We start from the raw sequence: 16,193 nt of genomic DNA, 5'->3' as shown, positions 1-16,193 counted from the left end.
CCCCGTCCCCCTTCCGCCCGACGGAGCCGCCCTGCGCGGGGTGGGGTCCTCCGCCTCGCCCCACCTTCCACGCCTCCCCACGCCTCCCGAGGGGCGGGCCGACGGGGAGGGGGCGGGGCCTCACTGTTGCCCAGGTCACGGGGAAACACAAGCCGGTGGCGGTGGAGTGCGCGCGGCGGCTGATGCGCCCGCGCTCTGCCCCCCGCCCTTCGCTCAGCGTGAGTGACGCCCCTCCCGGGCCGGCCCTGAGGGGAGCCACCGCGGTCCGGGGGGTGCTGGAGGGGCGGCGGGGAAACGAGGCCCCGTAGAGCTTCCAGTCGGGGCGCTGGGGGGTCCGGTTTGGTTGGTTGGTTGGGGCAGTTTTGTGATTAGCAAGTTGCCCCTTGATTGGAAAGGTCTGGGAAGGAGCGAAACTGCTGGAAACGCCAGGTGTAAAGTCCAGCCAGTAAGTTTCTGTGAGAGAAATAGAGGGTTGGGTTGTATGCGGTGGGTTTTTTAATATTAAAATCCTGTCCCTATTGTTCAGAAGCTTTTATTCTGAAAGCGTCAGAACATTTCCGTTTGATGTTTCAAAACAAACTTTTTCAGATTTTCATCCTGAAGTATAATTTTTCAATTTAAAAATGACTGGGGTGGATGGGGGGTGGAGACTTCAGTGGCCCTCTAAAGAAAGCAAGATTTTACTTTGCTGCCTTCAAACACGTTTCATCAAGCTCCTCATGGTTTTGGACTCCCTTTGTTTGGAAGGCCCACCCAAATTTTGCTCTGTTTTACCTGAATTGGAAACTTGTTTCTGGTTTACTTTGTTGCATAGCACTGTCTGTGTGATCTCTTGCAGACCTGGAAGAGCTGGGATTTATGAGAGGATTACAGAACAGATCATGAACCTTGATTTAATTCTGCAAAACCTTATTCGTGTACCTAGCTGTGGACATAGCAAGTAGTTCCATTGACCACGATGAGCCTCTTCTGTGTCCCCAGCTCACAAATGAAGGTCTTAGCAGGGTCATGGTCCATTTCAGGGACCAGAGAGAAGTTATAACTGTGTGGTAATTGGAATAGAAAGGAAAAAACAATGGAACAACTACATGCAGTTTAAAAAAAGAGCAACAGGCAGCTTGGGAGTCAGGAAAAAGTTATTATCAACAACCATATAGTTCCAGTTAGGGATCGAGGGTGGTTCTGACAATCCTCTCTGTTTTTCGGTGTAAAGAAAATGTATTTTGAATTTAGAAATTTAAAGTGCTGAAGCTGCTAAATGGCAGAACCAGGCCTCGTCCCTTGTATAGCCCTAATCCAAGGCTGGTTTAAAACTTAGTCAAGTTAATCAGTAGGAGAATAGAGAAACAATAGATCAATTTGTATGCACAGGTGCCCTCAGAAACACAGGTGCTTTTAGAAAAATTAGTGTATTTGAATAGGAATTGCCTGTTCAAAGGCTAAGTGTGCTTGAAGGATTCTGTGAGTTAAAGTAGGCAGAAAGATCATGATCCAAGGAGGACCTTGGAACTGAGGCAGACACTAGAACTGAATAGATGAATCAAGTGGGACAGTCAGGTGATGGATTTGCAGAACTGACAAGACCAAAGGAAACTTCTAAAAACTTAAGACATTGACTAATGATTTGATAAGTGTATATAAGCTGTGCTGGATCCCTTTGTTCTATGCCACTCACTGAAGTGGTGGCCCAACTCTGAGTTGTGATTAAAGCAAGCCTAGTGGTACCCACATCTGTGTGAATTTTTCCTTTAACATTCAGAAGCACCTCTTCTCTTAGTAATACGTTCATTGTGTATGTTCTCTACATGTTCTTTTTCTTTTTGTAACAGATTTTGTTACAAAGCAATTTGCCTTGTATCACATTATTATCCAGTTCCATTTTTAAGCATGTGTCATTTTACACATATGTAAGCTACTATATTTTATAACAAGCTGCTTTTTTTTTCTCCTAGTCTTAGATAATACATGGCTTCACAAGTGGAAGAACAAGTTCCGCCCTTCACAGACATCTTCGATGAAGATGAAACTGAAAAATCCTTTCTGTTGTCAAAGCCCACTTGCTTAATCATCCTTGGAAAGCCAGTAAGATGTCTGACAGAAGTTTTTTCTTTAGATATTCTGCTAACAATTTTACTTTTCCTTTCAAAACATTAGTTTAGTGACGCTGCCAAAAAGATTAAAGACCTACTTTTTTATCTTTTCCACTTTGCAAATCCTGTAGAGGGTGGTAAAGATTCTGATCTCATGTAATGAGGACAATTTTTAGCCTGAGTGACCAGTCAATTACAATTAAAAGTGTTATTACTGTACTTAAAAGTCACATGTTGGTCAAAAAGTTTCTTCTCTTTTCTCATTGGCAGATGGATTGTTCTTATGTTATCTCAGTTTTCTAACTTTTAAAAATCTTGACAGATGTAAGACATAAATAGGCCTAAAAGAACCTTCAGCTTAATGACTTACAGACATACAATGAGATATTAAATATTTTAACTTTAATATTAAACTTTGTTGTAATTAAATCTCATATATTAGGGAATAACTGAAATCTACCAAGGTGTCTTACAAGGATGTTTGTAGTGTATTTGGCTATAATTCAAGGTCTCTCTTCTCAAATAATTTGTGGCCTCCTAAATTTGGTGTTTTGTAATCCTAGACTTCTCAGATTTCTTCTTCCCAAATGTGGAAGACTCTATGTGTGGTTTTGTATTAGTGCCTTAGTTTGCTGAAGGAGGTTCTTTTTGGTGCAAGTTTGCCTTATGTCTGTACTGAAACTGGTATGCACTTAAATACACTACTGATGCCTGAAAGCTGCCTTCCACTTGAACATTGCAGTTGCCTGTGAAAGGTACCTTCAGAGCATTGCACTTTGCGAATGTGAACTGAAGGTCCTCTAGCAGCTTGCCCTTTGCGTTTGTGTGTTAGCTCCCAAAACAGAGCCTGAAATGACCATACGGAAATCTGCTTTGCGCTGCCCACAGGTAGAGAGATAAATGGTGTGTACCTAGAGCTGGCAATCAACCCAAACTTCAATGCCAGTTGGCTTGCCAAATCAAGCTCCCGTCTCTCTCTACACCACACCACATGCTAACGTAGAGCCATTCTATGTGGTGCAGTATGCCAGCAAGTAGTCACATGACAGTGACAGATTATATCACGAGAAATGGCCATAGTGCTACGATGCAGCTACATTTCCTCTCTTTCAAAGACTTTCAGCAGGCTGGAAGGCTCCCAGTCCCTTGTGTTTGCATAGGTCTTCATCCATTCTTACTCCTTGGCTCCAGTTGCTAGGTAATGCTTGACTGCAAATCTTTACATCTGACCAAACTGAGAAAGGAGGTAGAGTGGCGTTCTGCACATGTATGAGATGCAAATGCCACAGTGAGACTGTAGAAGGTGATAGTGCATTCAGCTCAGTGGAAAACTACTGAGGATGGGCTCACCTGTTTTTAAACAAACATAAAATTTCTAACCTTATGTTAAAAAAGTAGCTTTACATTTTTGTAGACCAAACCAACATAAAATACTAATTGAAAGACAATGCAAGAAAGATGTAATAAATAGATATTGTCATCTGAAACTGTGGCCTGCAGTAGATGCTTGATATTAATACAAATTTTAGCAAAGGGTTGAAATTGCACAAGCCTGGCCAGGAGGGCAAGGAATTAAATATTCCATTTTTATGATAATGTATTTTATTTATATGGCTTATATGTAGAGAATCTATCTTATTTAAGATATATCTTTTAAGTTAAAAACATAGTGCTATTAAGGCAAACCCAAATACATATATTCTCATCACTCCTGTGAGACGTAAGGCGTGAGTAGGCTGAAGTGTATGCTGTTATGCTGTTAATTGGGAATGTGATTTATTTGTGGGTTTTTACTATTTTTTAATTAAAAAATGTATCTAGGCTAAACAGATTGTCAAAAAAGGTCTTCTTGTATGCCCTTGAAAAGAGGGCATAATCCTAAGGGTGAAAGACAGTGAGTTTTGCAAAATCCCAGTCAGGTAGCTGTACTCTTAGAGGCCTTGTTACTCTTGGTTATGTTGGTTCCTCAGGATTCATGTAAGTGATAAAATAAACGTTTTGTCAGTATCTAAATCAGATTTGTGGACTAACAAGGGCAGTTTTTACATATTCATTGTTCTAGTCAAAGAATACTATCCCTATGCATCCCGTTCTTACTCAGAAACAGCTGAAATGATTTGCATCAAAATTTGCTTTGAGACTGAAGATAATAAGTTCCAGTCCTAAAGAGTTTCTCATAGGAATTTATGGGCAAATCGTAGCTGAGTTTTAGATAGAGTTACTCAGAAACAAAATCAGTATAATTACTTTGCAGATAATTAACTGCAAAGGGCAGTAACAATATATTAGCAATGCTAGGCAGTGTAAAATGGGATAGTATTAAAAAGAGTGTATGTGTTTGCTCAGTGTGTAACTCAGAAGCCCTAATTGTGATGGTAGCTTTTATTTGGTTTTATCATATGAAAATATATTCTTTATTGTGTAACATGTTTGTTTTGTTTTTTCCTTATGCCTGTTTTTCTTTTAAATGTGTATTTCTTAATTTAAGGGTTCGGGAAAGAAAACATTAGCTAGAAAACTGTCACAAATATGGAAATGCATTTTCATAGAAGGTAAATATACACTATATTTGGAACTTTGCATTGGCTTTATCATATCTTTTGGTTTAGAATATCCTTGCTGTTCCCTGTAATTCAGAATGGCATGTTTCTAATTGCAGTAAAGACTACTGATAAGGACCAAGTGACCAAGTAACCATTTTGCCAGAAATGCAGTTGCTGAAAAATGGCCTTTTAGAGAGACTTAGAAAATAACTTTCTTGGTTTTGTTTTGTGTTTGTTTTGTTTTGTTTTTAAGAAGGGGATATTTGTAACACATAATAATCAAATGCTGTTCTCAATCCTGTAAGGTGATTCATGTGACCCCTCTTGTTCACATGGGGGCAAATCATTCAACTCCAGAGAGCATGGAGGTTTTCCAATACAGACCATGAAAAAATAGGAGCATTTTTCCTTTCTGCTTGTGCAGTGCCTAATACAAGGCGGGGTGTACTTCAGGAAACAGAAAAGTAGCTTTTGCATTAGTATAAGTAATAATGGAAGGAATAGGAGCTGGCATTTTTGAATTTCTAAACCAAAAATGTCTGATGGCTTATTTCAGATGTAGTTAATTTCTCTCACCATACCTTTACCTGAACACAAGATACCATTTCATTTTCTAAGATACCTAGCTCCATTTCTGACAGTCCCTCTCATCAAAGATTTTTGAAGGTCTGCGGAGTAAAAACTGTTGCTTGTAACATTCCCTATCAACACATCTCTAGAGTTTTGTTGTTTTGTTTTTTTTTAATTTCAAGGCATCTCAGCAAGGAAGTAGTTTCTTACAAAATTTTTTTACAGTTTTCTTTTGTACTAATTTTGTCAGCCATAATTAAAAATTATTTTAAAATCTGTGATTTTTTTTAAAGCCCTGGTAATATTTTTCTATCTGTGATGTTATAATTCACAAATCTTGATTAATCCACTCAGGTTTTATGAAAAAAAAAAAAAAAAAAAAAAAAAGAAAAATTTTCCACTAGATTTGTCTTACCAGTTTGAAGAGTAATATAATCTTTTTAAGTACAAGAAAAGAAAGCACATAATAACCTTAACTGTGAAGCAATTTCTTGTGTGCCTCTTCAGGGATGCCAAATTACAAATCTGATTTTATGGTATATATGTGTACCGTTGTTCTGATTATCAACTAACTATTTATATATAATTTTTCATTAATTTTTTTTCTTTTTAATGTGCCCCCCAGTATTTTTAATCATTCTAATAAAAGCCCTCTAGTGGACACTGTAATTCTTCATATTCCTGAGACTATGTAGTCTTATTTATCAAATTAAATATCTTATTTTGAAGATTTGGAATTATAATATTGTAAAACTGAGTTTTAATAAAATGCTTTTTTGACTTATGTAAATATATAATTTTTAATTCATAGGATTGTCTAGCAAAAAATTAATACCTGGTCCAAAACATAGATCAAACCAAAATCAAAGGGACTTTAGGAATGTACTTAAACCAATCCACACTGTTTGAATGTATTTAAACCATTACTGACAAATGTCTATCACATTTGTTTTTAAAAATTTCTAGGTAGTCTATCTCTGTAAGACAGTTTTTGCCATTAGAAAGTTTTTCTTAATGACTGATATAAATTTAATTTATTGCATTTTAATGCCTTATTTCTAGTAGATTCCGAGAATTATTCTTTTCTCCTTTTGCTCATGGTATTTTAATCTTTTGTCTAGTGTACCCACACATGTATACATACACACATTCCTTCAACTTTTGTAATAGTTTTTTTACATTTTCCACATCAAAAAAGAAACAAAGAAATTCAGCTTACATAAACATGAATAATTTAGCTCAGAAAAGACCTCCAGAGGTCATTGAGTCCAACCTTCCACTCAGAGCAGGTCAGTTAGAGAAGGTTGCTCAGGGCTGTGTCCAGCTCAGTCTGGAATATCTCCAAAGATGAAGACTCCACCACCACTCTGGGTAACACTTTGCAATGCTTGACCATCTTCATGATGAAAAATTGCTTCCTAATTACCCCATTGGAATTTCTCATTTTCCGGCTTGTGTCTGTTGTGTCCTGCCCTATCTGCATTTCTGTCTTTGTGCCTTCCCAGTAAGTAATTTTAGACAGAAATAAAAAGCTGTCCTTTGTCTCCAGGCTGAACAAGGCCAGTTCTTTTGGCCTTTGCTGGTACATTCAACACTTCTAATCATCTCTGTGCCCTCCACTGGACCCGCTCCAATGTATCAATATCTGTCCTGCGCTGTGTTACTTATTGAAAAAATAATCCAACATAGAAAATTAATAAATAGAAAAGATATTCACAGTCTTTTTAATTTGACAAAATATTTTCTATCCATTTATCCAGTAAGTAGGTCAATAGTCAGGAACAAAACAGGTCCAGGGTACACATACGGTGCTGATTTTCAGTTGTCTGTATTGTTTGTTAGTATATTCCCTGTATCTGTTTGGCCCATGACAAATACTGCTCTCCTGAACACCCATTCATAAGATAGTACACACAACAGTCATCATTGCTAGTATGAACAGCTTGAAAAAACAGCCACTGTGTTTTGGGAAGAAAGATTTTAGCTGTAGAGGCATGAATCACCTCACTTCAGGACCTTTCCCTGGCCTGGTTTATGAGTAATGTAGATGTAGCCTCATAGAGTCATATGGTTTGGAAAAGACCTTTAAGATAATCAAGTGCAACCATTAACTTCTTGAAAACTTTTAAGTGTCTGCTTATTTCAATGGTATAGAAGTGTGAAAGACTTCCAGGATCATTCTGCTATGATGTCACTCTCTACAAAGACAGAGGGCAGGTCTTTGAATTTGATGGGTGTCAAATTTAACATTTATTTAATTTTAGATAATTAGACTACATAAGGACTAGGTTTGTAAGGGCTTTTTTAAAGCAGATGGTTTTGTGTGTCTATAAACAGTTCTTTTTCTAAAACTTGCTTTTAAAATTTGGGCTCAAATACTAATTTCTGGATTGCGCAACAGTAATGCTAATTTGATATAAATCAGTAGTTAAAATAATCCTGCAAGGCTGCTGTTGTGCATTTTTTGTAGTACCTATAGGGTTAAATTGTAGGGAAAAATATATACCCAGACATTGCCAGAAGGCACCAAGATCTGGATGGACAAAATATAATAATTGCCCTAAATATAATGGCTGTTCATTCAAAAATAGTCTGGTTGCTTGGAGCACACATCCATACTCCTCTCTGTGTGTGTATGTATGTAACTGCATGTACATGTCTGTACAGAAAATGTTTGTATTCTTTTAATTTTATTCTGTCTGATGTGCTTCCTCAGCTTTGGAAGTAATTCAAATGAATATTCATGAAGAAACAGAATATGGGCTTAAGGTAAAAGTCTAATCTTCTGGTAAGTTTTGTCATCTTTTTGACAAATACGTGTTATATAAGACTATGTTTTGCATTTTACCTTAGTGTCAAGAATTGCTTTTTAAGGGTCAAAGTATTTCTGAAGAACTGGTTACAGAAATGATTCTGAAGAAGATTGAGTCACCAGAAGTTGCTCATTTTGGTAAGTGTTTTTATAACCTAAACTTCTCAGAATAAACTAGCTATAATTTTGCCACAGTTTGCATCCATTACTGCTCAAATATAATTTACTTTGTATTAGTAACATTTTTTCTTGTACTTCTCAGGCTGTGGAATATCCATAAACTAAGAGTGTATTTAGGGATTAATTTACTGATATGAGAGATCAGAAGGTGTCATACCTGTCCTATGTTGTGTTAATTTTGAGAAAATGAATTTGCCCAACTTTTAAGTGTTGCCAAGACTTTCATTTGACAATACTATCTGGTTAGAAAAGTTTTAGGATTTAAAATACAAACTTGTTTGGTGTTATTTTTGCTTGAGTACTTCTATAGCAACAATAAAAACAACCAAACCAGCAACAGTAAAAATATTTTAAACATGTAAAATAATGAAAAAGAAAGAAAAATTATTGAAAATGTGAAGTATTACAGTATTTTTTTTTCTTACAGCATTGTTTATTCCCTTTGTGTTTTGTTACTGAGCTGAAGTTAGATGAGAATAGTATTGGTATTGATAATAATTCTTCTTTTTGAGGGAAGATTATGTTAATTGAGGCTGTTAAGACTAGTGTTGCACATCTTGCTAGGGTCTGAACCTTCTTCCCTGAAGAGAAAACAAATATACTGCTAAGTGGAAAGAAAGTAAAAGAAAATGTAGGGTTTTTTTCTGGTGCTGACTTTTATTTGAGATTTCCATTATAGGAGTGAGACAGGTATAGTGCCGAGAAAATGTTAAGTTTCTACTGCTCTGAAAACTAGCATGCTTCTATAAGCTTTCAGTTGCAATGGGGTTTGTTCCTTCTCTAGTCCAAGACTCAACAGTTCTGCAAAAGATGCAGCCTTACCTAGTGAAACCTTTAAATGCCTAGGCTTTTAAAACAGTAGGCAAAAGACAGAGAAGTAGGGAAGAAATTTTTAAAAAGAGATGATGAGGAAACAAAAAATTGAGGTAAGAAGTAGCAGCAGAAATACCAGTCTCTTAATCCATATGTCAGGACTTCAATAAAAGCCTGAAGAGACACCTGTGTTGCCTGGTTTCCCCACTGAGTCACTGATGATGAATGCCTAAGATGCATGTATCACAGAGGACTACAGAGATCCTTGAGACTCTAAACATGACAAAATGGATAAAAGTTTAGTTCTTATAGCCTAGCCATTTTCTATATTGCAGATGCCCCAGAGTAGCAAGGAATAGAATGACCTACATCCTCACTATTTTTCCCACCAATTAGAACTTGTCTCTAAAACCCATTCTTGCTAAGTATTTTCTAGTCCTAACAACTTTTTGTTTAGCAACTATTATCTTAATATAATCCTTGGAAAGCTTAAGTAGGCTTTCAGCAGGAATTAATCAGTCAATTCACTATTAATTAATTAAATAAATGAATTAAAGATTTTAGAAACAGTTTTGTATGAGAGGCTGATTTTTTTACTTTTAATGTTTGGCTTTAACATTGTAAAATATAAGTTTCTAAACAGTACACACAATATATTCTTTTCAATTATATTCTTCTGACTTAAATAATAAACACATATTATGTTGAAGACTGAAGTGTCAGATATTCAGAAGTGCTAAAGCAAATGATACTTAAAAATTGTAAGTCACTGAAAACTTTTTTTTACTTTCTGAAGGAGGTCAGATATGAAGCTTCTAAGGTGTTTCTTGAAGTAAACAGTGTCTTTTTAAAATAACTTCGGCACTGGAAAATAACAAGCAAACTTGTATTTTAGGGTATTGTTAAGAAAATACAGCATTATAACCTCTGTGTAGCCGATACGCTTGATATTTTATTTTTTTTTCAACTAGAACAAGAAAACAACCAGAAGTTCCTATTATGTTAATGTAAATAATGCTTGCAAAGGAAAAATATATGTCATTATCACTGGAGAAAACTACTCAATTAACATGATTTAAATAAAATCAGGACCAAAGTTGTTGATTTATTAATGGCAAGTAATTAATTGACAATCAGTGAACCGGTGATCAGTGATTCGGTATCAGCCACACAACAGACAACTAGGCACTTGCCAAATATTAATAAAGACCTTCAAATTTCTGAACAACCTTCTAAAACTAATTCCAAAGAGTATACTCAAATTTGCATGATTATGTATGCAAACCCTCTCTCAAAGACAGGTGGAAGTTACAAACACACATTCCCTTTTATGAGAATGCATGTTCACCTATTTAAGCACACTTTCTGTTGGAAATGTAGGTGCTCTAGCTTTGTCTTTGTGTGCCATTTCCTACAGTCTACTAATCCACACACCAGTGAGAAAGCTCCTCAGGAGCTGACATATGCTGGAGGGGTGGGTCACTATCTGTTTAACCCTGTTCTGTCAGTCCAGTAGTTGAAATGCAGGTTAATCACAGCATCCAACAGGGAGGCTGCTCTCTCAGGCCTAGACAGTAAGTTGTAGTGTTGGCACATCAAACCTGGTTAGGCTGCCGTTCTTTTACCTTGCTCTCGCTCTAAGGTCTCTTCCCCCAGTCACAAATTTTAATGCTTTTTTTCAAGATGATTCCTTCTCAAAAGCTTCTTGGTGATCCCCTGGTTACTATTTGATCTGGTTGATGGTTGTCTTAGGTAAACTTCATGCTTGTTAGTCTCCCCACAACGTTACTGGTTTGGGGTGAACACCTTCTCTGAGAACAAACAGTTTGGGATAATCTTTTCCCATGTTACATTCCCATTCCTCTGACATTAGCTGTTGATATCTGAGATGTGCTGATAAGCAGAGGCTGTGCAGACCCCCACATCTCGCTACCAGTTAGAATCCTCTGAAAGTATCAACAACCTAGAATCCAGGATTGTAATTTTCTAGAGGAATGACTATACATTATACCCTCTCTTGATCCTTTTCCAGAAATTTTGCATCTATGGATAGTAGTTCCCTAAAGAAGTCTTCTGGCCTAATACCTCTTGCAAAGACGGTTGCTATGTTTTTGTGCTGCATGGATCTGCATTTAAATGTTCTTACATAAAATTCTAAGCATTTGGAGCACATGTGCCATTTCTCTAAGGGAATATTCTCATCATTAGGCTACAAAATTCCACTTGATTCAGTCTCTCATTCTGGCCTCATCAATACTGAGTTCCTTGCTGTACAGTATTTGTTACTGCACTGCATGCGGCCATCAGTAGTTACAGTACTCTCCTAGGAACTTGAAGCCACAAATTCATCTGTGGTGCTGAGCACAGTAATACTAGGAAAAAGGTATTAGTACCCCCATGCTTGCCATATGTAGTGAGGACTCAGCATTACAAGTCCTGAGTGAGCGGGTGCTTATGCATAGGTGCCTCAGTGTGCATGCTGTGTGCATAGTGCCTCCTTTTGAGAAGATTTAACATCCAGGAGTGCTGTGTATCCCGGAGAGTTGTTCAGGTTCACTTTATTGTCCATAGAAGCCAAGATCTTTAAAAGCTGTATAAAAAGCCTAGGCTCCTAGTTTAAATGTTTTGTATCACAGAGTGGCTAATTTTTGCAATGCATTTTACAAAGGCTTTTAGTGACAAAAATGGTCACTAAAAGTTTGTTACTTTTTAGGCACTACAATGTCTGAACTAGGCACATGAAGCAGGTGGTCTGAGTATAATCTTTAATGCCTACATAGTCCTCCCATTTCTTAACTGAGTTAAAAAACTTTGATTCCTATATCAAGTTGAAAACGCCACACTTTTTTGTCTGTACTTCATCTGAAGTAGACATGGATGCACAATTTTTTTAATAGTGTTATATCATGTATATGGTTTAAAATTGTGCCACTAAATAGATGTGTTGTTTAAAGGAGATGAGTATAACTAGTCCTATATTTGATAAAACCTTCTAGAAGATATATTTAATGAAGTGTATTTTGGCAGGTTATGTTCTCAGTGGATTTCCTTCCCTCTCAGAGGAATACATGTCTGTTTCACAGCAAATAGAGAAAATAAAGAATCTAAAATTAAAACCAGATTTCCTGATTAACGTTAAGGTAATGTCATCTTCAGTAACTTGCTAGTAATTTTCCTAATTATTAGTAGACTCATATGTTGCATAAGTCAAAAGATAATATTTTCCCCTGTGTATTTGAGTATAGTATTTATTGAGGAATGATAAATTATTCTCTTCTATACTGGAATGGAATTACACCGGTTTGTTCCATTATAAGCATTGCTCATGTAAAATAATGAACATTTCTTAAAACTTCTGGTGCAGTTACAGTCTTTGCATTTCTACCACTTAGAAGATACATGTTTTCAGGAAAAGAAAACTTTGAATAACGTGATTATTACAGGATTTTGGATGCCTGCACATTTAACATTCATGTATTTCAGTAAGAAACTTTTCACATACGGAACTTAGAAAGCAAAATTTTATTTTTTACTCATTAATTATGAAACTTCTCCTTAGTCATTATTAATTCATACCATTTACGAATCTCAGTTTCTTCATGAGTAGTAATATGACATACCAGATACTTTACAAAAATGACTCTGATATAACCAGAGAAACATAAATCAATGTTAGTGTAGGATTAAGAGGACTTTCTCAACGTAACTTAAAAGAATGGACTTGCTGACTACATCCATATTAGTAAATAAAACAAAGCAAGAGTGACTCTTCAGACATCAGGCCAGCTGCTCTGGCAGAACACAGCTAATGTGTCTTGTTAGTAACAATGGCATGGCCATGTCCAAACTGCCCACTGGGATAGTCCCAAGGCCTGTGCCACTCTCCAGATTGTGCACAGCTATTCAGCAATGAGAATACTAGCTGACCCACACCAAACTTTGCCATAGTCCACACAGACAAAGTAACAGTATGTATAATCATGAACAAGGGCTCAGGCCCTTCCTCTTGCAATGTTTTGTTGATTGTCAACTAGATTATTTGTGTTTTTTACTCTGAATGTGCAGAATGAGCTGCTATCGACCTCTGGTGTTCTACTCTGCTCTCACTGGGATTTTGATTCTAGTTGTCATATCCATGCAGTCTGTGAGATGCTAAGCTTCAGTGCATGGACCTAGTCTATCACATCGCTTTGGCAGATTTAAGTTTGTGTTTGTTTTAATTCCATACTTTTGAGATTTGTTTGACCGTGCATAATGAAAATTTGTGAATGCCTACTTCAAATCTATTTTTCTATACTCATGGAAAGTTCTTAAAGGCTCAGAGAAACATGTTTTTGTGCTGCTTTTCAAGCAGTTTTGATTTTTTTTTAGCTACAGAAAGTCAGTCTTTGCTTTAATACTGGATAGTAAGGAATCCCAGTTCTTGAGTATATATGTTGTATAGTTGCAGCAGCAGCACAAATAGAAGAGTGATACTAACTACATTAGAAAGAAAACAGAATTCTTGACTTCCTGTAGGTACATCTTCTTCTCCACCGGGAAGAAGGCTAAACCTGAACAGTCATTAAAAATCCTTGCCCCACAGTCAAATCTTGCCTTCAATTTCAGTGAGTTCAAGCTGTTTTCACAGATACAGAATTATTGAATCATTTAGGTTGGAAAAGACCTTTAAGATCATCAAGTCCAACTGTTAACCAGCACTGCCAAGCCCACCACTAAACCATGTCCCTAAACATCACATCTACGTATTTTTTGAACACTTCCAGGGATGGTGATTCCACCACATCCATGGGCAGTCTGTTCCAATGCTTGACCACCCTTTCAGTGAAGAAATTTTTCCCAATATCCAATTTAAACCTCCCCTGGTGTAACTTGAGGCTCTTTCCTCTTGTCCTATCGCTTGTTACCTGGGAGAAGAGACCAACAGCTGCCTTTCTACAGCTTCCTTCCAGGTAGTTTTAGAGAGCTATAACGTCCCCTCTGAACTTCCTTTTCTCCAGACTTAATGACTCCGGTTCCTTCAGCTGCTCCTTGTAAGGCTTGTGCTCTGGACCCTGCACCAAGCTTCATTGCCCTTCTCTGGACACGCTCCAGCACCTCCACGTCCCTCTTGCAGTGAGGGGCCCAAACCTGAGCATAGTATTTGAGGTGCAGCCTCACCACTGCCGAGTACAGGGCAATGATCTCTTCCCCAGTCCTGCTGGCCACACTGTTTCAGATACAAGCCAGGATGCTGTTGGCCGCCTTGGCCACCTCGGCACACTGTGGGCTCATGTTCAGCCAGCCATCAACCCACACCCCCAGGTCCTTTTCTGCCAGGCAGCTTTCCAGCCACTCTTCCCCAAGTCTGTAGCATTGCATGGGGTTGTTGTGACCCAGCTGCAGGACCCGGCCCTCAGCCTTGTTGAACCTCATACAGCTGGCCTTGACCCATTGATCCAGCCTGTCCAGATCCCTCTGCAGAGCCTTCCTGCCCTCCAGCAGTTCAACACTCCCACCCAACTTGGTGTTGTCCACAAACTTACTGAGGGTGCGCTCAATCCCCTCATCCAGATCATTGATAAAGACATTAAACAGGACTGGTCCCAAACTGAGCCCTGGGGAGCACCACTTGTGGATGTAGCTCCATTCACCACCACACTTTGGGCTCAGCCATCCAGCCAGCTTTTTACCCAGCGTACAGTACACCCATCCAAGCCATAAGCAGCCAGTGTCTCCAGGAGAATGCTGTGGGAGATGGTGTCAAAGGCTTTTTACTAAGGTCCAGGTAGAAAACATCCACAGACTTTCCCTCATCCACTGCATGGGTCACCTTGTTGTAGGAGATCAGGTTTGTCAAGCAGGACCGGCCTTTCGTATACCCGTGCTGGCTGGACCTGATGCCCTGGTTGTCCTTCATGCAGGATGATCTGTTCCATAACCTTCCTTGGTGCCAAGGCCTGTAGTTTCCCATATCCTTCTTCCTGCCCTTCTTGTTGATGGGCCTCACACTGGCTAACTTCCAGTTTTCTGGGACCTCCCCAGTTAGCCAGGACTGTTGACAAATGATGGAGAGTGGCTTGGTGAGCTCCTCTGCCAGCTCCCTCAGTACCCTTGGGTGGATCCCATCCAGCCCTATAGACTTGTGTGTGTCTAAGTGGAGCAGCAGGTCACTGACCACTTCCTACTGGACTGTGGAGAGACTTCATTCTACTCCCCATTCCTGATCAGGCTGAGTACCCTGAGGATAACTGGTCTGACTACTAAAGACTGAGGCAAAGAAGGCATTTAAGTACCTCAGCCTTTTCCTCATCCTTTGTGGCAATGCTCCCCACCCCCTCACCTCTCCACCCCCACCCCACCGCAGCCAATAATGGATGGAGATTATCCTTGGCCCTCCTTTTGTTTCTAGTGTATTTCTAAAAACATTTCTTGTTATCTTTTATGTCAGTGGCCAGCTTAAGTTCTAGCTGGGCTTTTGCCTTTTGCCTTTCTAATTTTCTCCCTGTATAACCTAAGAAAATCTTTATAGCCCTCCTGAGTTGCCTGCCTCTTCTTCCAAAGGTGGCAAATTCTCTTTTTTCCCCCTGAGTTCCAGCCAAAGCTCTCTGTTCAGCCAGGCTGGTCTTCTTCCCCAGTGGCTTGTCTTTTGGCGCACGGGGACAGCCTTTAAGGTTTACTTCTTGAAGAATGTCCAGTCTTCCTGGACCCCTTTGCCCTTCAGGACTGCCTTTCAAAGGACTCTGTCAACCAGTCTCCTAAACAGGCCAAAGTCTGCCCTCTGAAAGTCCAAGGTAGTGGTTTTGCTGACCCCTCTCCTTCTCCAAAAATCAAAAACTATCATTTTGTGATCATTATGCCTTAGATGGCCTCTGACCACCACATCACCCAGATATGTCAGAATTGTAACCATTTTCATTATATTAAAAAGAAAGGAAGAAGGGAGATTCTAGGTAACTCTGGGAATAATAAAATACTCTTTTAGCAGACCAATTTAGAGAAAATTTCTCTCCAAGAAAAAGGATGAAAAATGCACCTTTGAAAAAAAGAATGATATCTGATCAAATTTCTCCTTCCCTATTTCAAAATGCGCTGTCATATAGCATTCAAGTCAGCTGTATGACTCACCATAGAAATACAGAAATATTCTAAAGTATTGTAATACTTCAAGGGATACCTCAGGAAATGAGTGTAGTGTGCCTGTCG

The 16,193-nt window shown here is 38.5% G+C and overlaps 1 protein-coding gene across 1 annotated transcript in view; it reads left to right on the top strand.

Moving 5' to 3' along the window:
- Positions 1-1,963: 1,963 nt before the first annotated feature.
- The window catches only part of AK9 (adenylate kinase 9), a 76,647-nt gene continuing 62,417 nt past the window's right edge, over positions 1,964-16,193 (top strand). The window contains exons 1-5 of the mRNA XM_055811190.1: positions 1,964-2,082; positions 4,579-4,642; positions 7,920-7,972; positions 8,057-8,153; positions 12,036-12,148. Coding sequence (XP_055667165.1) covers positions 1,966-2,082; positions 4,579-4,642; positions 7,920-7,972; positions 8,057-8,153; positions 12,036-12,148 — 444 coding nt within the window. The 5' untranslated portion in view covers positions 1,964-1,965. The remainder of the gene's footprint in view (positions 2,083-4,578; positions 4,643-7,919; positions 7,973-8,056; positions 8,154-12,035; positions 12,149-16,193) is intronic.

This window comes from Falco peregrinus, chromosome 7 (genome assembly GCF_023634155.1).
Source record: "Falco peregrinus isolate bFalPer1 chromosome 7, bFalPer1.pri, whole genome shotgun sequence".
Lineage (NCBI taxonomy): Eukaryota > Metazoa > Chordata > Aves > Falconiformes > Falconidae > Falco > Falco peregrinus.
This window is presented reverse-complemented; position numbering and strand designations above follow the sequence as displayed.